Below are 24,783 nucleotides of genomic sequence, written 5' to 3'. Positions count from 1 at the left end.
TGTAGTCTTTGTATTCACTCTTATTCTCATTCAACTTACTGTATATACATTTTTATGTTGCCGCCTCTATGTTGTCCGGTTGTAGTGGCCTTACTGTATGTCTTACTCAGTGAACACCTTATTAGTGGACCCTCAGAGGCAGCAGAATGTCTTAAAACAGAACATGGTACTTGATTTTTGGGGTTATTCTGTCCTCTCGTCTCTGTGCAATGTAATGAAGCATGTTGATAAGCACAAAGGCTTCCGCTTCATTTAGGCTGTAACTTATGTCAGCCTGGAGAAATGTGTTCTCTATAATTTGGTGTGACACCACGCTGACTCCTCTGCTGCCCTTCATCACCGAGGACGACTGAAACGTGAGACTCTGTAATTGCTCTGTCATTACAAGTATGTGTCTTCAAGCATGGCATCTTTTCTGCTGCAGTTACTCTTTGAAACTAGATGGATGTGTTGGTCGGTCTCTTGGCACTATCGACTTTGTAAGCAAACAAATCTTTTGTAGAAAGGATAGATGGGTGTGCTATTGTGGGATATGGTGGGGATTACACACGAGGATCTTTCTGCTTCTAGCTTGACTTTTTTTTATCTCTTCAACAAATCTTTAATGAAGTTTGAAGGTTTGAACTACCTGACAGGTTTGTAGCATTTCCCATATTAAAGGGTACCTGTAGTGAATTTTAATTGCAAGCTCTATAAAAAGGACCATTTCATTCTAGAGCTTTAGTCAGCTAACTTTTTTTAAAACATTTTTGTAAAGCATACAGAAGTAGATAAAACCCAGTGGCCCGGCAGACATGGTCGCTGCCATTTTGTTCACCTCAGACACTTTTAGTGATGTTGTGCTGTTGCATATAGCTATGTCAGTGTCTCCGTGATGGGTACTTAACTACACTCTCTTATACTTACATGTGTGATGCAGCACGGTGTCTGGCACATTTCTTATGTATACAGTGTTGTACACAATAACAGTTTTATATTTGTCCAAAGTAGCTCCAACACACATTCTTGCGTTGTCTACTGATAATTGAAACTATATGAAAGAAAACATGGAAAAAAAGCAGTACAAAATGTAAAGAAAAAAGAAAATCTGAGAAATGTTCATGCATAAAATCGTGCAAAATCGTACATCAGAATCATCTATTTGTTTGGCAGCTGTAACAAAATAGGACTATAATTAAAAACAACAATAATGTGTTTGTTTATTGTTGGTTGGGAGAATCTACAAAAATACACTGAAGACTGTTTTTTTTTTGTTTTGTTTTTGCTCCCATTTTTCATGAGCTGACCTATTTCTCACAAATATTGTTCACAAATCTGTGTTAGTGAGAACTTCTCCTTTGCAAAGATAATCCATCCCACCTCACAGGTGTGCCACATCAAGATGCTGATTAGACAGCATGATTATTGCACATGTGTGCCTCAGGGTGGCCACAATAAAAGGCCACCCTGAAATGTGCAGTTTTGCTTTATTGGTAGGGGTCTGGGGGGGAGGGGTCAGAGAACTAGTCAGTATCTGGTGTGACCACTATTTACCTCACCCAGTACAACACATCTCCTTGGCATAGAGTTGATCAGGTTGATGATTGTGGCCTGTGGAATGTTGAATGTTGGTCCACTCCTCTTCAATGGCTGTGACAAGTTGCTGGATATTGTTGTCAGGAACTGGAACACACTGTCGTATACGCCGATCCAAAGCATCCCAAACATGCTCAATGGGTAACATGTTTGGTGAGTATGCTGGCCATTCAAGAACTGGGATGTTTTCAGCTTCCAGGAACTGTGTACAGATCCTTGTAACATGGGGCTGTGCATTATCATGCTGCAACACAAGGAGATGGTTGTGGATGAATGGCACAACAATGGGCCTCAGGATCTTGTTACGGTATCTCTGTGCATTCAAAATGCCATCAATTAAACGCAACTGTGTTTGTTGTCCCTAACATACGCCTGCCCATACCATACCCCACAGCCACCATGGGCCACTCCATCCACATCAGCAAACCGCTCACCCACACGATGCCACACACGCTGTCTGTCAACAGTAAAAAAACGTGAATAGAACAACTCTCCAACGTGCCAGAAGCCATCAAATGTGAACATTTGCCCACTCAAGTCGATAACGATGACAAACTGCAGTCAGGTCGAGACCCCGATGTGGACAACGAATGTAGATTTTTCCTGAGACAGTGTCAGAAATTCTTTGGTTCTGCAAACTAATTGTTACAGCAGCTGTCCGTGTGGCTGGTCTCAGACCATCATGGAGGTGAACATGCTGGATGTGGAGGTCCTGGGCTGGTGTTGTTATACGTGGTCTGCCGTTGTGAGGCCGGTTGGATGTACTGCCAAATTCTCTGAAATGCCTTTGGAGATGGCTTATGGTAGAGAAATGAACATTCAATTCCTGGGCAACAGCTCTGGTGGACATTCCTGCAGTCAGCATGCCATTTACACGCTCCCTCAGAACCTGCAACATCTGTGGCATTGTGCTGTGATTAAACTGAACATTTTTAGAGTGGCCTTTTATTGTGGCCACCCTGAGGCACACCTGTGCAATAATCATGCTGTCTAATCAGCATCTTGATGTGCCACACCTGTGAGGTGGAATGGATTATCTCTGCAAAGGAGAAGTGCTCACTAACACAGATTTAGACAGATTTGTTAACAATATTTGTGAGAAATTGGTCTTTTGTGTATATAGAAAATGTTTTAGATCTTTGAGTTCAGCTCATGAAAAATAGGAGCAGAAACATAACTGTTGTGTTTATTTTTGTTGTTCAGTGTATATGCCAGTCTTTGAAAGTAAGTTTCAAAGTTGTTTTGTAAAGGTTTTAAACCACATAGACAGATGGGATTGTCTCGACTATTTAACTTGTAGCACAATTTTTTTCAGTTTTTGTGCTCCATTGCTGGCTTGGACTTTCTGAAGCAATGTCAGCAACATGTGGTGAATTTATTAGCTTGACTGAACTGATGGGGACGTTTCAAATTCAAAAATGAAATTGTACATTAAAATTGATTTACAACAGAAACGCACTGTGTGCCGCTATTAAAACACGTGTTGGGACGAGTGGTGTTCCAAGGCTCACCTGTAAAGCAAATACCACTAACTCAGCCAGAGCCTGTTGCCAAGAGGTGATTGAATAACTTTTTAGTTTGATCATTTCTTCAGTGCTGCTGGGAGACTAAGCAGTGGCTTATTAGCCTGCAGAAATCCAGAAAATGTGGCGGCACATTAGTCCCTAATGGTAAAATACACACTTCCCCTGCATCAAATATTGCAAGGGCCAGATGGTTTTTTTATTATAAAATGAAAAAGGGTCACATCATGGACAGTCACATCAGAGGCATTTAAATATCTGCACCTTTTATGTAACATATAGCGAAACAGGGTTTGCTTTGGGGACAGTGTAGGTTACATGCCATACAACTGTTGTGCTTATTTAATTAAAAATAAACCAATGCCAAAAGGTGATTACCTTAGTTTAGGGCTGGCCGATTTTGCCTAGAAAAAAATCTCTGATTTTTTAAAGATAAATTCGAGTTTCAATTTGATTTTCAATAATTGTTTTCAATGCACTTAAAAATGACTGCAGACATCAGATATATTGTCAAAAGTGCAACTTTATTGCTGTGATTGTCCTCAAAGGTTTAACCCAGGTTTAAGCAAAAGTACAACAGCAACTTCACAGTAGCTTAAATTTTCTGATTAAAAAATCAGATAACTACATATTTTATAACATATAACATTACAATTAAAAAAAATGGGGGCTGAGTTAGCTTTTATTTTCTGGAAGATATTCAAAATCAAGAAATAAAATTGAGAACCAAGTCCTCGTCAAACTGTGAAGTCGAGCCTTCATCAACTTGCTAGTCAAGCACTGCCAAGAGATGCCTAATTAGAGTTTGGAGGTCGATCAACACCTCCGACTGGTTTTCAGGTTCTTGAAATGATTGAATAATTTTTGATTTGCAACAGCTCGCTGTGTCTAAAATCGTCCCTCAGTGGCGAAGGCACCAGTTTGTGTGACTTAAGTTCACTAAACTTCACTTTCTTTGTAAAACCTTGCAGCATTTAACAGCAAATCTGTCAATTTACCATTAACAACAAGATATTTTAAATTAAAACATCAAGGATACCTGTTTGAGCTTTTTCTTTAATTATCTAAATTAAATTACCTATTTACATTATCCTTTTGTGCCCCATTTTTAGATCATTAGAATGCTATTATTGTACCATTTTCTGCTTTGGCTGCTCTAAATTTTAGATTGAAATGTAATCTTTGGCTTTTTTGATGAGGCTATAGATGGGGTGGGGCTACAGACGCAGCACACTGAACAGTACGGGAGGGAGAGAGACCCGAGAGGATGGAGATATTTATTCAGACAAAAATTAAATTTCTGATTTTTCAGAGATGTCCAGTGAGCTGGCTCAAATTTAGATATAATAAGGTGAATTCAGTTTAACTTCTTTAGTCCTCTTCAAAATGGTAAAATGTAACAATACAATATTTAGTTTTAAATACGATTTTTGGTTTTTATGACAATTTGTTGAGCACTTACTTTTTTCTTATTTTTAAAAATATGGATAATTTAGTAATAATTAACGTAAGCTACACAAAAATGGGGAGCTATTTGGGAGTCTTAATCTTCTACAGTTTTTTAAATAGAGGAAGACCGTCAGATGGAGAGTGTGGACGATGATGATGATGATGATTATGATGATTATGATGACATTCTGTAGGAAAACAAACAGTTCAGTGCTTTAATTTAATAACTGTTGTCAGTGCTTAAAAAGCTGTCATTTCATTTGGTTTTCAGAGGATTGTACATTTAGTTTTCATCCATTTCATTAAAGAGATTCATATTCTCTAGGGCTTTAAAGAACAGACATGTATTTGTGTTGCTTCTATTTGTTTTCTGTTTATTCAGTTTTTTTTATTCAGTTCCTCCTGTGAGCTGGTTATGGAAAACATGAGCGTCAAGCAACAACTGGACCAAAGAGGTTTTGTGCACCGCTGTAAATATTAGATTTTGATTATCAAATACCATACTCATTTTTATAATTTATTACCATCTAACACAATCTGCTGTGCAGCGTACAAAGAAGATGTTTTTATTTGGAGAGTTGTGCTCAAACACTATTGAAGTAAAAGTTTTAAATCCCTCACTGTTGGAAGCCTTACTCTTGAGTTTTCCCCTTTACCCTGACAAAGTTAACCAGGCTCAAATAAGTGGGAAGATTGACGACACTGGATGCGCAGCAGTAATTTGAGCTCCCCAGAGATGCTCAGTCAGCCTGAGGTACTTGTTCCTGGGGCTTCCGTCCAACTCTGTGATGGTTTTTCTGGATTCTCTCTAGTTTTTTCTTGGTGTGTTGCTCTATCAACCTTGAAATGTAAACCTTCAGACCGACCCAAGGCCCTCAATTTATTGGGAATTATTTAAATCCCCTCAGCATAAAGATATCTAGAGTTTGACCGCACAATAATTCATCAGGAAATTCTCAGTTCCTGTTTTTTGGTGGAAACAAGAATTGCACCCCTAATTTCTCAATATTGGTTCCACTACCCTCAAGGCTTTGGGCTCTCTGTGGTCTTAAAGTGGTTGAGATGACTTTTGGCCAAGTCTCAGGAAATTGCTTTTTTTTGTGGTGAAAATTGTTTTTTGCGAGGTTGTCCTACCATGAAGTCCTGATCAGTCGAATGCTCCAGTGATAGGTTGTTTCATCTATCTCTACAAATCACTCTGGATCTCATTCTGGTGACTTCTCCGTGTCTCGGATTGCTCAGTTTGGTTGGATGATCGGGATTAGGAGGAGTGTGGGAGATTTTCGATTGAGTGCTTTCACTGCTGAAACAATTCTCTTTTAAACCTTCTACATTTGTGCTCCGACAAAAACTCTGTCTCACCCTGATGCACCATTGGCTGTATTCAGGAAGGAACAATCAGTGTTGTGATACCAATACTGAGACATTTAATGAGCCGCAGATCACATTTGAAATCAAATCATTTAAAGGGCCCAAGTTAAGCTAAATCAACTTTTCTGTGCTTTAAACATCATAAAAGTGCTATTAGGGCTTCATACACATGCCCAAAATGTTTTTATCATTGATTCCCTCAATGGTTAGTTAGAGGGTGATTTGCTCCTTTCTTACTGCAGGGTGAGCCCAAACACTTCGCTCCAATTTGATGACACGTTCCCACTTTAATGACAAATTTGACGCGGCACTGAGCTGGAGAAGCCGCGCCTCCAGGAAGCTCTCTGTCGTGATTTACACGCCCACAAAGGTGAGCATTTCAGCGTCCTTTGCGCAGTGCTATGTATGTATTTTCTACAGTCTATGTATGTACCGGCAAATGCCCCGCCCCCACGCTCTGTCTCGTGTTTATAAAGCAGCATGAGCTCAGCTACGGAGTGGGTGGGAGGAGGGTGGGCCGTCCTCTGGCTCTACGTCACCATGCGGGGAGGAGGAAATCAGTGTCCAGTCTATAGACACGCCCACTCATGAATATGCATAAGTAGGCCGCAAATCAGCCTGTTTGTGTAGAGTTGCTCAGAAAGTGACTTTTCTGAGGCTAAAACTCTGGAAAACAGGTGAGTTTGGGAAAAATAAACCTCAAATACTATGTTTTTGGGGTTCTTAGAACAAATGGAGATGGATGAAAAATAACATGACATGGGACCTTTAAAGTCCACACATTGTTTGATCAATTAAGTGAAATTTAATTTTTAAAATACCCATGCTTGGGGGGGAGAACATGTAAACTAGGTTCAGAAAGAATTTGCCCCCCAACCTTGGAGCCTAAAAGCAGTCATAGTGTCCTTCTGACACATTTCTTATTGTTCACACAATCACCTTCGGAGATAATCTAACAATAATAACCTGTGTATCTCAGATTAGAAGACATTCAGTGGAGTGAATCAGGATTATTTTTCGATGAATATTGATCCCTGCATTGAACCACACCTTACCCTCTGGATATAAATATCTTATCATATGATTATTCCATCCCTTTACACTCATACTTTAAGCCCTCAGCATGCCTCTGCCCTGTTTGTCTAATTACCTTCTTAAAACCCTCTCCACTCTTTCGAGCAGAGGAGACTTTGATTCTCCACTAATAATCCCATTGGGCCCATTTTAACAACTAATTTAGTCGAAAGCTATCCAACAGACTTTTAAGATGCTTCACCCACAGGGCCAATTTCAGGACTTGTTTGTAATTGCAGAGAAGGTAAAAGTTGTCAAGCCCGCTGAGACTCTTCCTTTGGGGGCTGTTTGCACAATTACCCTAAATATACTCATTATTTCCCATCAAATGTCTTTTTTGTACACTTCTTTGAGCAAAACCTTTTCACTGCAACATGCAAATCATTAGACAAACCCACTTGTTTGTGTTTTGAAGCAGTATAAGCTTGTTAGATGACATCAACAGGACACTGCTCCCACAGGCTGTGTTTGGACATGCTAGCTCATCAGCAAGCCCATAAATAAACATCCTGATGTCCTAAATGGACGCACATGTAGGGACTATAAAGAGCACAGTGGTTCACATGAGCTGTATTGTGATAATTGGATTGCTGAATATCAAATGAAAGAAAATGAATGAATGACCTCAGCAAGTGGCTCAGCAACTCCTTGTTTATTGTATCTGGATCCCTGATGGCACATTTACCTCACACACACTAAGATGTGCAGATTGGACTTATTTAGAGTGTGATAATAGACTGTGGAACAATGTGGACTGATGTATTTGAGAATCATTGGGGAGAGTCAAGTCACAACAGATTTTGTGCAGCAAACACATTTATTTTGAAATGAAGTGAAAATAACTTTAAAGTACTTTGAATGTAGAAGAACACTTAAGGGCAGATTCACTAAGATTTGAAATTAAGGGTGGTAAACCAGGTGCGTCCCTAAATCCTTTGTTTGTGCTGTTTGCTCACCTGCTGTGGGGAATTCACTAACATTGCGGCACTTATAGGTGTGCGTATAAACATGGTTGAGACCACCCTATTTAAATGAACATTTTGCTCATTTACGTGGAGAGGTGAGTGCTCAGAAGCACAAAATGACATTTAAAGAAGTGAAATTAGAGTCAGGTGGACTTCTCTGTCTGCTGCACAAACATTCAATAATGTAGAAAACAAAATAAACAAATCAAAATGCTGTTTAATAAACTTTAAAACCTAATGTTATTTTTTTGTGTCTGCTCCGTCAGGACTGTAACTTTGCTCTTATCAGTCCATGGAAAACATCATCCAGCAGGTCTGAGCACCTGAGCAGCGCTGTGTCACGCACACTCAAGATGTGAACACTGTTCCATCGTTGCTTAAATTGCACAGCTGATCCGCTGATTCTGGCCTGTCATTAATGTGACATGAGAGTTTGATGATCAAGATATGGAGAGAAAGACACAGGAGCTCACTGGAGCGGTGCGTCCGGAGCAGCAGCCTGGAGCACAGCGACTCCCTGCACCACAGCGGACACACGTACCGGACTCCAGGCGTTAATATTGACTATTGCTTTGAATTATTTTCTTATACTAGTAAGATTAACTGGAGCCTTTTTTCCATCTCCGCTGTGTTTTGTGTCAACATTTACTGGAGCAGATCTCTGTGTGTTAGTTTGCACCTGCCTGTGTTTCGTACTATTTTCAGCACTGAAACAGTCACCGCAAACAGTTCCAGATTTGATGAATTGCATTGCGCCCACTGCATTAATTTATTTGCATTTCCTCCTCCCATTTTTTTGCACTCCTTATGAGATCCACCTACTTTACATATTCATCAGAGGGAAATGCACTAAATGGATTGTGGGCCCATTGTGACACACAGTGGACACACAATCCTGATTTTCTGTAGTTTGTACCCCTTATCAGCGTGTGGAGTGATGTTTGCACACGTTTTAATATCCCTAAACCTTTAGTAAATTTGCCCTTTAGAGCGCAAACCTGAGCCAAGCACCAAATCTCCTCTTTGCCAGATATTGGCAGTAATCGGCATCAGTGATCCTGATCATGGTACATTGATCATTCACACTTAAAAGGCTTGTAGGTCATTTCTATTCCCATTAACAACAATCCTAATTCTGACCTTTCGAGCCCTACATGGACAGACTCCTGTGTACTCAAACCCTACCACGCACCCCAGAGCCTCAGGTCAGAACCTCCTGATGGTCCCTCGATGAGGAGGTACTGTATTAAGAAAGGGTTCTAGCCTTACTGACAGAGTCAGAGCTATGATTTTGTTTGTATTTTCTTATACTTGAATGTGTCTTTTATCTATAAAATCAGGATTAAATGTGCAAGCTGTATCCAACCTGGTTGAAACTCAATGGGGTATTTGAAAAACCAACCCAACATACCTTAGTTAAATTAAATAAATATCAGTCAATTTTAATTTTGTTGTATAAGAGAGATAGTAATTTATTTTTTTTTATTTTTGAAACTGATCCAGAATCAGTATATTGATCTGAATCCCGTCCATAATGTTTTGGAATCTTCAATGACTTAAAGTCTAGCTGTTTAAAATTTTGTCAAAACCTGTGACGTACTTTGGACCAAATCCTGCTAACAGACAAATTAATAAATGCCTCCTTGGTGGAGGTGATAATTATTTTCCAAGTAGGTGGCCATTTTTTCACTGCTACAAAGTCAAATTTATCAAAGTTGAGGAACCATCACAGCAATCACTTAACGTATGTTTTCTCCTATAGTTTTATAGGGACTAACTCAGACTAACTTTGGAAATCAATCTTTGACAAACTTGACTTGTTTATAGCAATTGTGGTCAAGGTAAGATGCTAACACTCGGGAGCGACACATTTGTTGGATTTATAGGACAAATAATCAGTTGAACTATTTTTCACTTACGTGTTTATTGTGTGAATAAATAATAACATCAAACTTTATTTTTTTTTATGTTAATTGGCAGACCTCCCAATATATGGGTCGTAAACTAATGGTTGAATGTTAGGGTATAGTCATCAGAATATTCTATGCCCTTATTTCTTTAATCTGTAACATACATTTGAGAAAATTTCATGAAATAACCATTATCTAAGTACTTTCACCTTTTGCAGCTGTCCACATCTGCACACTGACCCACAGTAGATGTGTGCGTGTGTTTCTGTTTGCTCCACTTACACAAAAACCCTGACGCACAACAGCAAGGGAGATAACCAATGTCTCTTGGGTGACAGTGGATCGTAGATCAAAGTCTAGTTATTATCATGTTTAGACAGAAGGCATTAGCACCTGATCATGTGGGTGAGGAAATCTCCATTCATGGTTGATCTTAACTCTATGAGTATGGGCTGCAGAGCGCAGCGAGTCCTCTGTGAGGATGCTTTAAACGAAGCCAGAGTACAGTATACAGTAATATAAGTTCTAACTACAGCTAAAGCAGGACCGGGCAGATATAGATGCTCTCTCTGAGAGTAATGATATTGTTCCTTTGGGCTTTGCTTGTAGGTAAACTTATTGTGATCTACAGCAGCTGAATTCAAAGTGACTAGGGATGTTTCATTTGGCCAACATTCATTTATCATCTTAGATCAAAGGCTGGTGGAGTATGTAAATGAACAAACTCATATCTTCACCGTCTTGCGTCATATTTGACACGCTTTAATACGGAGCCTGGTGTTATTGCTTCTTAATATATTAACTGATTTATTAAAGATGATTGGCCCCAGGGGTGTGACTGGCAGAGCCTAATTTGGGCTGAATCTTGCCGAAGCAGCATCCCGCACCCCCAGATTTTGACAGGCAAATTCATTAAATTCCAACCCCTTTTTCACTTTTAGGTGTTTAATTAAATTTTCAAGTATTATATTTGGACAGCTTTGTCTTTTATTGAGTTGAAATCACTGGAAATTTCATTGTAAACACAAAATTGAATGTAGACAGTGCGAATGTGAGGAAGAGAGAGGAAAGTCAAGCCACGCCCCCACGCTACGAGGGTGATTTTGCACAAAAAATTTTTCTCTGTTAGCGCTGAAGACGGTAGAAAATTAGGGATGTCCCGATACAACTTTTTCATTTTCGATAAGACGCTGATATTGCAGCCTTGTGTATCGGCCGATACCGATATTGATCCGATATCAGCATGAATCATACATACTTTTGTTACTGTTTTTTTTAATTTTTTCCTTTAATAGAAAAAATTATAATTACTTATTTTGTAGTGTGGAATGTTAGAAAAGCCTTTATCAAGTGATGTTACTCAAACAGAGAACAATAGTCAGCAACAGTAGGTATGAGAAAAACTGACCCATTTATTATTAACCAATTGGTTACATACATTTTAACCTTCAACATAATATCTACAGTATTCTACAATTGAATAAATATAATATAATATATATTGGAGATTTGAGATGCAGTGCGATAAAATCCGATATTCGTTTTCTGGCTGATATCGGACCGATATCCAATATCAGTATCGAATCGTGACACCCCAACATGCCAGTTGATAATGAACAGAGATCTTGTTTAATTTAATTTACATTCCCATCACAAATAAGTCACTCAATAAAGAGTCGTCTATGAAAAGTTTTAGTTAAGTTTAAGTTATTGTCGACTTATTTACCCATGGATCTGTGAATTAATTGGAAAAACAAAAAAAATCTGAAATTTGAATCTGATAGTTAGCTTAGCGACTAGCACACCTGTCCTGCACCTATCCAGTAGACATGAGGAGGACTCAGGGTGGACTCAAGATGAGCTGCTACTACTACTGAAAGCCAACGCAGGCCTCGGCTGTTAAATATGTTGAAAAGTTGCTGGGACACAAAGTTCTTCATGCCTTTTTTTTTGTCATTTTATTTTCTGCTCTGCATTGTGGCCTTATGTTATCGGGGTAAAAGTTTGTAAATATTTTGTATTTTTGTGTTCTGAAAGTTTATTGACCGTTGTGGCTAAATTAGCGGTGATTTTGCGCTGTTCTTGTTGCTGAAACACAGCAGATTTTGACAGTTGTCACTCAGAGAGTGAGAGACGGATGCTCTATAACAGGCGATTGTCCGTGCTTCTTTAATGCTGATTGGTTGTTTGTGTTCACGTGATATTATTGGCCCATTTAGTTAGCAAAAAGCGCTTTAAAAAATTTATTCCGTGACATTTTTGTGTCTCTCTTAGTGCCGGAACAACACTCCGCGTTTTTCCCCGAGACCTGATGATTTACAAGTTTAGCACTGGTGATTGGTGGTAAACTGTCCGATTGGTTAATCGGATGGTCCCATTTCAAAGACCTCCTCTAACAGCAATCATATTCTGTCACATTCAGTCATCTTCTCGACACTCTGTGTCCTTTACACTCTCAGGGGTCTGCCTGACCACATTCTAGATGACATTGAGGATAGAGAGGAGTACACCCTGACCGATTGCCAGTCCCACACACACACACACACACACACACACACACACACACACACACACACACACACACACACACACACACACACCTACCTTCACTAAAGCTTTAAAAACCCAATGAACACAGATGTTTGGAGACTGTGGGAAAAAACCAGAGTAAGCCCACATATGTTCACAAAGAATTACCCAGGTACCAAAAGTACTGGTCTGTGCAGTGTTAATTTTGACAATATTTTTAAATTTTATTTTAGTCTTACTCACTCACTAAAGACTGGATTTAGTTAAAGTCACATTTTGGTCTTTTAGTTTTGTTTTAAATCAAACTTAGTTCTTAGAAATTAGTTCAGGACACCCCTACGTGCCAGTTGATAATGAACAGAGATCTTGTTTAATTTAATTTACGTTCCCATCACAAATAAGTCACACAATAAAGAGTCCTCTATGAAAAGTGTTAGTTTAAGTTATTGTCGACTTAATTACCCATGGATCTGTGTCATGTGCCTCGATGTCGTAAGGCAGGAATGTCTCTTATATCGCCCTTAAGTGGATGGTACCTATTTTCCTTTAAGTGATTTCTCGTAATAAAATGTTCTTTCTGTATTTTTGCAGGTGCAGATTCCCACAGTGATGTGAGCTCAGTGAGCGGTGGTGTGCCGTGGGACAGCAGAGAGACTTCCCTGGCTGCGTCCACAGCCGCCTCGCTGGCCTCCTCCCTGCCTCTAAGAGACGTGATGGATGCAAACGAAGACAAGCATAGGGACCACAGCGATAGAGACTCCAATGTCTCCGTGGGCAGCGGCTCTTCTTTTGAAGAGCTCGACATGGATCAGGAGGGAGCAGAACAGAAGGAGGAGAAGGAAGATGCAGAAAAGGAAGACATTAAAGAAGGTGAAGATGGGGCAAGAGCAGCTGTGGTGGAGAAGAAGGAGTCCTCAGGGGATGAAGAAGTAGTGCAGGAGGGAGAACGGATGTAGCCGTGCAGCACTGCTATGCTAAAGGCGCTCTCAGCTGTGCTGTTGCTGGTTTTCTCTCATGTAATCTTGTTGGTGGATCTAAAGCTGTTTATGCCATGACCAAGATTTGCGTCTTTTAAATCTCCTTTTGAAGCCTGTACTTTTTTTTTGTAATCTGTTTTTAAAAATAGAAGCTGATTGTTTGGCAGGGCAGAAAACAGACCAGGCCTCGGGGCTCCATCTCAAGTACAAGGAGAAATTGATTTATGTCAATAAATCCATTTAGTTTAGATCGTCACCTTTCTTTTCAATAGTTCTGTTTAGGATCAATATTAAAAGAACCAACATATCTGATTTATGGAGCTCTGTATTTTTTCCAATGAAGGACCATTAGTTTGTTAATATCTCACAGTTGATGGTTTGTCCTTGTGTTGTCCTGTGCATCACCTGTGGCGTGTAGATCATGTAACCGTGCAAGAAGTGCTGCTGTGCAAAACATTGGTGAATGTAATCATTTGTAGTATTTCCACAGAGGGATTCTGAATAAGAAATGGGATATAAAATAAATGCAATGATGTAAAAATGCTTACAAATATCCAGGACTAGGATTTACAACACAGCTTTCTCCCTCTGCGGCCACTTTAACATTTGTGTTGTCAAAATGCTTTCAGATAAAAAAGCAGTTTGTTCTTTTCTTTTTTCCTTTATGTGAATCGTGAAACCACTGTCCTCCTTTTCACATTGTTGCCAAAATAAAAATTCACTATCAGAGACTAGTTGACAGGTTTGCAGGTACTGTGAGTGAACGGTATATTGTTGTGTTCCTGCCCTGTTTCTGTGTGTATTACAGTTTTCAGTTGAACATGTTTAACCTGTGCATCAGATAAGCAAATGTTTCTGTTTGGATGTCTGATTAAAAATTGACACATTTTCAAGTTTGTAAAGATTGCTGGGTGCTGAGCTTTACTGCAGATGAGGTTTTATCCACTTCTGTGACAGCGTGACTCAACACTGGTAATAAGTCAATAATAAATTATTATTTAGCTTGCTGCTATCCAGAGTTTCTGAGAGAACGTCTCGATGTCCCGCCCTCAACAGCTCTACTTCCTCCCCTGCCTCTGCCAATCTACCAGAAGCTACGCCTCTACGTTTGTGCACGCGCATTGCAAAACATAACAAAGTTGCATAACCACAAAAACTACACATTTATTGTTAGAGTGCCATTACTTTTGATTAAAACATGTTTATTACATGTCCATGAGAAATGTCTCAAAATCCTGGTCCGTTCGGAATCCTTTTAAAAGCAGAAAGTCCCTCCACCTTTGAGAAGCAGCTCTGAGATAAATTCTGTTGCGGTCATGAAGACGTTTATCCACAAGCTTTGTACCCGGACTTTTCTTTTCTTTTTTAGTAGAAGCTTTATACGTTGGCAATCGTGGAATGGGTAACTGGAGTTTCTGAGCGCTCCTCCATGGCTCAGTGATACCTGTTTGCTGTTGTGACAGTGCACGCCCATTCACTTTGATTGACAGTTGCCCACTCCAGGAAGTCAAAGCCTATTGGCTGGGCGAAGCCAGTGCTTTCTTGCATTTGTATAGGGGTCTATTAATGAAGGCAGGACTTTCTGTATATACATTAATCTATATGAATAACCAGTAGACCACAGTAAAAGACTAGTTAGGTACAGTATTTTTTTGCATTTCAAAAGAATCATACATAAACATAGATTTCTCACAAACTCCGGATATCAGCTTTTAGGTATGAATTTTTGGACAGTAACACTGTTTTATTGTTTAAAAAAAAATTACAAAAAGAACAAAAACCAGCAGGAACATTTTAGAAAACAAATTTTTGTTTTCTGGGATCAGTAATCCACACTGCAAACTAGGGGCTCGAACAGTAGTTCTCAAATGTTTTTTGGCTCAAGTACCCCATTTTTCTTATTATTGAATCCAGGTACCCCCTTTGTCTGACTACAACATTTTGCTTAGAAAGCTATTTAAAAACAACTATAGAGCATAATGGTGGAATAAATGAGTGATAACACACTTGAAAGAATCTCATTTTGTAAATAGGTGGATTTCGTGCAGTGGTTTCCAACCTTCTTTGGATCGTGACCCCATTTTGATACCAAGAAATTTGGTTGACCACAAAGATATATTTTTTTTTTCTAGAATTAGTTTTTGATCATGTTTGAGCTTAGATATACATTTAAATAGATTCACAAAGTGAAAGTATAGAATTACAGTTGTTTAAAATAATGTGTCTTAATTGAAAAAAAAAAAAAAAAATTTTCAAAAATCCATTTAAATTTTGAGAAATTTCAGGCGACCACATTTAAACTCTTGGCGACCCTGGGACCCCAAGGTTGAAAAACACTGCTTTATGGCTCTTGAACAGATTTATTTCTATAGTTTGGAACTAACTCTACTCTTTCTTTCTCAAGTACCCAGTGTAGTGCCATCGCGCATCCATTGGGGTACATGTACCCCCATTTGAGAAACACTGGGCTAGAACACTATCTGGCATCTAAAAGGACTTTTACTGCTCAATTTCCTGGAGCCGCATCATCCTGTGATTGATATGGGTCTGTGTGGAAGGTGGGGTACTAGGGGTACACCCTAGACAGAGCTACACATTCAAACACTCATTCACTCCTATGGGCAAGAAAGATGGTCAGTGTGTTTATAGTTTGGACACAGACGCTGGTTCAGAACAAATCTCTGGATTGCTAGAAAAACAGCTGCTGAAGATGCTTTATGATGAGCAGAGTGTTCGAGAAGGATGACCTTCTCTTGCAAAAGCTATTCATCAAAATGGCCTTAAAAAAGCTGCTTATTCAGCCAGAATGAAAGGGAGGCACAGTCCACTTCAACCCTAGTTCACACTCATCACAGTCACCTTAAGAAGAGCTACACATTGTATAATGTGGTGAGCATCTTTCAGAACAATTCATTCAATTCAGCTTTATTTGTATAGCGCAATTTACAACAAAGTCATCTCAATGCGCTTATTAAAATATAAAATTCACAATAAGAAAGAAAATCCAACAAGATCCACATGAACAACTTTTTAGCGACAGAGGGAAGAAACAACTCCCCTTTAACAGGAGGAAATCTTCAGCAGAACCAAGTTCAGAGGTGGCAGCCATCTGCGTCGACTGGTTGAGGTTAGTGGACAGAAGGACCAACAGACCAGGATAGAGAGATAGAACATCAGAGTGTCTAGTTGAGCCGTGAACCACAGATCAGGAACTGCCATCATTAGCTTCACCACACCTGAAACAGGGCAGAGAGAGAGGAGAAGGCACTGACTGCAGAAAAACCTGATACAGTTTTATCAAGTCAGTATGCCTTGGCCTTGGGCCTCACTCCCAGTGGCCTAGTCAATACTTATTATAAAGGTGACGAATCTCTTCCCGTTTATTGGTAAGCTAACAGCGACTCCAAGGTCTGTAAACGCGACCGTTCACAGACGAGCCCATGTCCGCTCTAGCGATTAGATTATGTTATGATTCAGTCCTGTTTTATGCGGACTGTAGAACAGCAGCCATGTCACATAACCAACGTAGAGATTCAACCAAACATTGGAATGCAAGATTACAATTAACCAAGCTCAAGGAGAACACACAATCAGCAAAGAAAGGCTTAGGCCACAAAAGCAGCCCCAGTCTAGTGTTGCTAGAGGTTGGTTCCCACACTAATATCAACCATTAGATTAATATTGGTGGATACATAAATAATCTAAATTAAGCAGAAAATATGTGTGAGTTTAACATGTTCTCTCACCCTCTAGGTCAGTTTATGAGCAGCCTCATCAATCTGCAAAGTGTTACCGGAGTGGATTGGCATTTGTGTCACAGTGTATTTAATCAGCTGTGTGTACAGCAGAGCAGGGAGAATAGGCTCCTGCTCGCTGCAGATGTTTGATGGACATTAGTGTTCTTTCACCAGTCGTCCCTAATGAGCATCATGACCTATGGAGGATAACGCTTTCTCTCCCAATTCAACACTACAGTAGACATGCTAATTTAACTGATTAACATGCCAACAACCAACTGTGCAGCCCGCTGTGGTGAAGAGTATTTGTTAAAATGTAGATTTAATTGTGGAATTATGGATTTTGAAAACAAAGACTGTTTATAAGACCTTGTTCAGATTTGCTTATGTATACAGGATTGCAGGGTAAAAAAAAAAATCACCATTGTAAAGGAAAAATAATGTGTTAGCAACCAAACTGACATTAAACCACAACTCACAGGTCATTGGTTTGAATCCGCTCAGGCACCAGTGTTTTTCATTGTATCTTTGTATTCTCTACAGGCACTAATTGGATTCTGCGTGTTGGTTTGTTTCTGTCTGTGTCATCCAGGTCATGGTAAATCCGGCACCTTAATTAAGACAACTGGGCTTGGAGGTTCTGCTTGAAGACCTCTCATCCAAGAGGTTTCATGGTCCTGAAAGTGACTGGTACTCTGAGATTTATACAGTGGAAGTGATTAGCCTGGATTGGCCTATCGTGTGCATCATTGGCATACTAAAGGGTGTCCAGTATCGGTTGTTGTTGAGTCATCTCAGGATTGAAGAGATGATGAGATCATAGATAGTGGAGAGGTTGTGTCTCTGCCCCTCTCCACTGTTCAGAGATGGCCTTTCCTGTTTTTGAAAGAGCTTTTTTCACACCTGAGTTGTTCTGGTTTGCATGCTGGTTTGGTATTGTTTTAGTGGTTGCTGTGGTCATTGGTTCTTGACATGTAAGCTTTAATCGGATTTGACTGCAATTCTGATGTGTCCATGATTGTCAGTGTGTCTGTGTTATATATCCTGGGTCTTGTGAACCTGATGAGGGCCCTTTTTCAAGTACCTGGATTAATGCTGCTCCTTTGAGTTGAGAAGAGCCAGAGAGCGCACAAAATGAGTCAGAGGGCTGCATGTGGCTCATGGGCTCATTGCTTTTGACATTTAATGACCTTTAATGTTATTTGCTGAGGTTTTTAGGCTGTGTTTTTTGATGATCATGTCTTCTGCGCTCTACTGTAACTTTTGGAGCTCAGTGTGCGCGTGCCTCTCTCTCTTTCTCTTTCTCAACATAGCTTTGATTGATCATGCGAATACGTATCAGCTGTTCTGAAACCCAGTCCATCTCTATCCACCAGAGGCTTGGTCAAGCGGGAGCTCTGGCTTACTTTACTTACCTGGACAGCTACTGAATAGCTTTTATTAGAAGATGGAATGGAGGTGACCCTGTGTGGACACTTGGGTTCTTTCTGTATGGATTTTGCATGTTCTCGTCATGCTTGCATGGGTTTTCTCTGGGTATATACCGGCTCCCTCCCACAATCCAAAAACATGACTGTCTAAATTGCCCGTAAGAGTAAATGTGAGTGTGTGTTACCCTGTGATGGACTGGTGCCTTGTCCACGGTGTACCCCGCATAACACCACATGAGAGCTGGAGATAGGCACCAGCGACCCTGACCCTGAAAATTGGGTCAAAAAATGGATGAATGGAGGTGAATCAAATGCTGTAGTAACACAGAATGTTTTGGATACTACTCTCCATGCATGATCTCACATTATTCATGTATTACTGATGGAAAGACGAGCATCTTGTTCAAATCAAACATTATTAATGTAGATATGATGACGCTACTGACTGAAATGTTCACCATGAGTTTCAGGCGATTAAAGCTGTTTCGGATTTTCATTTGATAGAAAATGTAATGACATATACTGAAAGGAAGGCGTCTCTCAGCCTTCTGTGGAGATAAGCTTCGTCTTTTTGAAGAGGGCTGGTTGAATGTGCCTGCAGGGGTGTGATGTGGTCCATGGGGACAGATGCCCTCACCACATGTCTGCTGCACTTTCAGTTTTAGACCTGCCACTGCCTACATTCGTCCGAAGGCAAAAATGAAAATCAGTCTGGAAGAGCTGAGATGACACACTGGGTCAACAACTGATTTAATTAATAGTGAAACCCACACGGGTGTCATGCAGCTTTTAGGGCATGGAGATCATTGCCTTCCCATGATGTTAATTATTAATCTCATTACACTGCAAGTATACAGAGTCTGAACAGAGACAGAGCCGGGTACCTGCATTGGGTGTGTGAAGTTGCTCATAGGCATAAAGGGAAGGGTCGCTGTTTTACATCTCCCCTTCACTGTGCCATGTGGGACTGACCTCACACTCTCCAGCACCGTGTCACCTCTTGTCAGCAGAATCATGTACAACAGTGAAGATAATCAGTCTCCAAAGAATCACTCATTAACACTCACCCACCCCAGCAGAGTGTTTGAACAAAAGGGGTTGATTTTTCCAAACCTCTCCCATTCAAACATTCCACCCCAGAGTTTGGGAAACATCTGGCTCTAGGTTATATAATATTTGTGTGACACAGTCACACAGCTGGACCGGGACTGCTGTTCTTGCGCACAGAAGCTGCATCTTAGGTGTGCAGCAGAGGGAGTTGCAGATCTCCATGGTTTTGTAGAGGATTCCTGTATAGCTGCTCAAGTAACAGGTCGATCTTAGTCTTACACTTGATTATATCTTATCTGGCATCCCATCAGATCACCTGTTTTTAAAGCTCCTTAATGCTTACATGTGGTTCCCGCTTGATGCTGGAGAACAAGTGACCACCTCGCTATTGTTTTTTTTTTTTTAACTTGCTTTAGGACACGCGGCTCTTTGCGTGTGCCTCAGTGCGCGCTCGCCCGTGGGTGCGCGGCTTTCAGGACCACGGACAGCTCCTGCAAACTTCACTCGCCTCCTCCTTCGTTTGTTCCTTCAGTCATCGGCTCTCCGACCACTTACCACAGCTTGTTCTGGGCCACGGAGCGACCGCACTGTCCGCGGAGGATGTGCGTTCTTCCCGCTGCGCACACTCAGCATCTCCGTGCAGGTAGGACAAAGCTTTGTGCTCATGGTTTGTGCGTAAAATGTCTGCAGGTGCTTTTCTCTCAACTCGTCCGCAGACATCGCAGGGAGTTGACTTTGTTCAGGGAGTTGACCTCATCATTTCTACTGTTGTTTACATCAAAACAATTGGCATGTGTGAAATAGAATCACAAATACGCAACTAATCCAATAGATTCACCAAATAATGCCGAGGGGGAAAAAAATTCATTGGAACCATTCTTCTTATATTTCACACCCCTAACCATTAAACATGCCTATATAAAACAGCGTGATGTGTTCTTTAGCACTATTTGTTTATTTACATATAACGATTCACAACTCATCTGTGAGGTTAAAAAGTGCAAATGTGTTTTTAAAAAGTAAATATGTTAACCTGTTATGGCTGATAAATGTTTTTTTTTTTTTTTTTTGGTCATTCAAACGATTAAAAAAAAAAAAAAAAAACCAGAAAACCTGAGCATTATTTATAACATTCCATTTCCAAACATGTAACATAATTTGTTTTAGCAACTAAAATCATGCTGTTACATCAGTGGAGCTGATGCCTCGTCAATAAGACTTTAAAAATACAACAGGATTATGAATTATCCATCTGTAAAAAAAAATAGTCCAAATATTTAAACATCTACACCATTTTAATTATCACAAATCTTCACCCTAAAACATATGATACATAGTGTTAAATAAATCATATGAGAGGCATGCGTTTGAACCTCTTATATAACACATTATACACCATGGCTGCATGTAAGGCTCAGAAAGTGGAATGATGTGTGAACCCAGTGCTAAAGCCTGAAGATGTTGATTGCTGTAAATTATTTAGGATATGGCCGACCAAAGAGGAACATGTTCCATGAACATCCTCTCTGTCCATGGAGTTATAACGACAGGGGAAGGTGAGGGCGTCGAAACCAGTCTTCTTCTGGCAGCTGCTTGATTTACCTGTTACTTCTGACGATGCGATAAGGCTGCAGCTCTCATGACTCTGAATACACAATAGACAAAGCCTTAGCACCAGATATGAAGTCTTTAGAATACTAACTCAAGTTATTAAATAAAATAATAACTATGCAGACTATGCAGGCAAAGATACAGCCAGGATTTAGGAGGAGATCCCAAATGTATTTTTAAACCAGTAACTGAGCCCAGTTTGTTATGATGATGATGGCCATGATGGGTTCCAGTTTTTTAAATCAAAGCAGGTATAAAGGGCAGTAATTAATGACAATGGGATTAGGTTTTAGAAAGCAATGAACAATGGGTTATGGGAAGAAACAGAGGCATTCAAAGGTGTAACTCAATGTAATTCACATGAGTAATAACAAAAAATGAATATCACTACCTACAGATACAGATGCACACATCTATACATCAAGGACAGTCACAGCATTCAGCAGAAAAAAATGATGGAGTTTGGTTTGGTTCTCTTCACTCTTTAATCCCATTTAATCCCACTGCGTCCTCAAGACTCCTCATCAGTTTTGCACTGTGATCAGGTATGGAGCAGGATATAGTCTAACACAGTGGTCACCAACACGGTGCACAATGTGAGGGACCCTCGGGGGCTCTAGTCACCAATGAGCTCCATCTAAAATGTGATTTACTTTTCAGGATTTAAATTAAAAAAGATAAATACATATGACAGATGTAGTAGGTACTTAATAGAATACGGCTGCACATAATAAAGTTTTAGTATTAAATTACCATCTTTAAATGTTTTTTCTCACTGAAACCTTGTGACAAATGTTTTTAGATGTTGCAGATTGGGTGCATGGGTTGTGGTATGTTATATATAATGTGATATATATTTTTTCAAACGCAAGGGGGATTTTTGTAAAATGTGACATAGTTTTCGATGAAATGTGATGAAAATGAAACAATTCCATAAATTAGAAGTAATAAAGTTTTACATTTTTGCATCATCTATCTATCTATCTATCTATCTATCTATCTATCTATCTATCTATCTATCTATCTATCTATCTATCTATCTATCTATCTATCTATCTATCTCTGTCTGTCTGTCTGTCTGTCTGTCTGTCTGTCTGTCTGTCTGTCTGTCTGTCTGTCTGTCTGCCTGTCTGTCTGTTTGTCTGTCGATCTATCTATCTATCTATCTATCTATCTATCTATCTATCTATCTATCTATCTATGTCTGTCTGTCTGTCTGTCTGTCTGTCTGTCTGTCTGTCTGTCTATCTGTCTGTCTGTCTGTCTGTCTGTCTGTCTGTCTGTCTGTCTGTCTGTCTGTCTATATATCTATCTATCTATCTATCTATCTATCTATCTATCTATCTATCTATCTATCTATCTATCTATCTATCTCTGTCTGTCTGTCTGTCTGTCTGTCTGTCTGTCTGTCTGTCTGTCTGTCTGTCTGTCTAGTTATGGAGAAAGTGCTCATTTTTTAAGATTTGCTGACATCAGCATCTTTCATTTATTACCCCCAACACTGGGATAAAAGCATGATGAGCAGAATCCTCCACATAAACAAAACCAGGAATTAAATCTAAAACGAGTGTATGTAAATAAAAAAGGCTTTAGTCTCACTTATTAGTAAAACTGAAAAAAGATGTTGCTTGAAAAATACAGAAACTAAAAAGTCCCCTTCAGAATAAAAGCACAGGTGTTTATCAATCATTTTCCATATCTTTGCCCAGGCCAACACTAAAAATGAAGGATATTCGATGCCACTTTTTTCTAGAATGAGTATGAGTACAAGTAGCCAGACTTTTGAACTTACAACATGAGTATTAAAAAAAGATTCCTCTGAATAATTTTCAGGTCCATAAGTTACAGTTTGCCTTTAGTTTGTTACTCTCAGTAGCCTTAAAGTATTTCCACACAGCTGACATTATTGGAAACTAAACTGCCTCATTGATAAAGTAAATCTAATTGGTCGAGGCTACAATGACATTAGTGGTATTGGGTCTGACATCATTTACCTAAATTGGTGGTTTCCTACTGAAAACCCACTAAATGTGTGTCCGGTACCAACTTTTGGATCATAACACACAAATAGAATATGTCTTGTTTAATCAGATAAAGAAACAGTGGCATGGATCTCCCTCCCTAATTTCTGTTAATTTACTCAAGATTAAGAATTATTATATCATTGACTTACGTATTGTGTGCTGAATCTTGATATGTAATATATGGTATCATTTTATACAGGTCAAGTTTTATTTATTTATTCATTTTTTTATTTTTATCAATTACTACTTTACTGTAATTGTTGTATTTCTATGTTGTGTGTGTTTTGGTTAATGTTGTTATGTATTATGTATGTTTTAATTTTGGTTAAATTTTCTTTTCTGTGTGATTGTTATTTGTCCATTTGATTTAATCTGCTTTTTGTACTTTGCAACTGTCATGCATGTATAAGTCTGTGACGTAGACACCAGGAAGAATCGCTACTGGTTTTGCAGTATAGCTAATAAATAAAACAAACAGTGCAGGCCCCATCGATTAATAAATCGAAGATCATTTGCTCGAAAAAAAAAAAAGTTGTGAAAGGTTAAAATTGCTCCTTGAAAGTTTGTTTTGGTCTTAACTGTTAACTCTATCTTATTGACATTGTCGGAAAACTTTTGCGCATTGCATTGTGGGATATGGAGTCCCAGAGATGGATTAATAGAAGTGTGTTTACGTCATTCTTACTGTGATTTCTTGTGTTTGCCTACATTAACTCTGACAAAGTGACATTCCAACACATTTCTGGTGTTTTCACGGACAAAAAAAAAAGGCAGATATCGAAAACAACAATGCTGTCAAGTGAATCCCTGTCGTCCTTTCACTGCCCAAGAAACACGAGAAATCGTCTCCAACAGCTTGAGGTGTGAATTATACACTGAATGAAAGAAGTTAGTGAAGAATTTCTGGGTCTAGTAACAAACCTTTGTACCTGGAGATATGCAAAAATTCAGAATACATGTGAAGTGAGCTGCAAAGACAATAACTTGGACTTCACCCATTGTGCTTTCTAGACTTGTCTCTCGGTGCTTTCCTTTTACAATACACAGGAGTGTTTTACCACCAGCCATCACAGATGTAACCCGTCTGTGATGGATCACTCGGGTCCGATCAAAAAGGACAGCTTAATGGCTCACTCCTTCACAGAGTCACACACATGCACACATGCACACGTGCACCGAGGTGGCGTCATTGGAAATCTGCCAGTTATCGTTCACGTATAGTTATTTTGAAATGATTCTCATGACATCTGTTCAATGAAATATTCAACACTCCCCTGTGCACTACTGTTAATATATCTACTCAAGATCTGATTTGTATTCAGGGTGATGATGATGACAGATCTGTGGTGTTCTTATTAAGCCACCGGTTGTGTGGCAGAGGGCATTGTGACCATGAAAGGAAATTAAAGAACATCAAACTTGACTAGTTCCAAAGTAATTCCGCTTTTAACGAGTCAGCTGATGATGTACTCTACCTAAAAACGTGAATAAATAACGCGTTTCACAGAGAAAAGTGTTGAAACTCCAACAGTTTGTAGAAAAACACAAGCAAACCGTA

At 39.5% G+C, this 24,783-nt stretch overlaps 2 protein-coding genes across 2 annotated transcripts in view; both read left to right on the top strand.

Moving 5' to 3' along the window:
- tex264a (testis expressed 264, ER-phagy receptor a) overlaps positions 1–14,263 on the top strand; it is a 90,217-nt gene extending 75,954 nt beyond the window's left edge. Inside the window, exon 4 of the mRNA XM_028446857.1 lies at positions 12,988–14,263. Within this exon, the coding sequence (XP_028302658.1) occupies positions 12,988–13,352 (365 nt within the window). The 3' untranslated portion in view covers positions 13,353–14,263. The remainder of the gene's footprint in view (positions 1–12,987) is intronic.
- A 5,326-nt stretch (positions 14,264–19,589) lies between these two features.
- grm2a (glutamate receptor, metabotropic 2a) overlaps positions 19,590–24,783 on the top strand; it is a 44,834-nt gene continuing 39,640 nt past the window's right edge. Inside the window, exon 1 of the mRNA XM_028446831.1 lies at positions 19,590–20,233. The gene's annotated coding sequence lies outside the window, so the exon portion shown is untranslated. The remainder of the gene's footprint in view (positions 20,234–24,783) is intronic.

This window comes from Gouania willdenowi, chromosome 5 (genome assembly GCF_900634775.1).
Source record: "Gouania willdenowi chromosome 5, fGouWil2.1, whole genome shotgun sequence".
Lineage (NCBI taxonomy): Eukaryota > Metazoa > Chordata > Actinopteri > Blenniiformes > Gobiesocidae > Gouania > Gouania willdenowi.
Note: the sequence above shows the minus strand (reverse complement) of the source record. Positions and strands in the feature narration are given on the sequence as shown.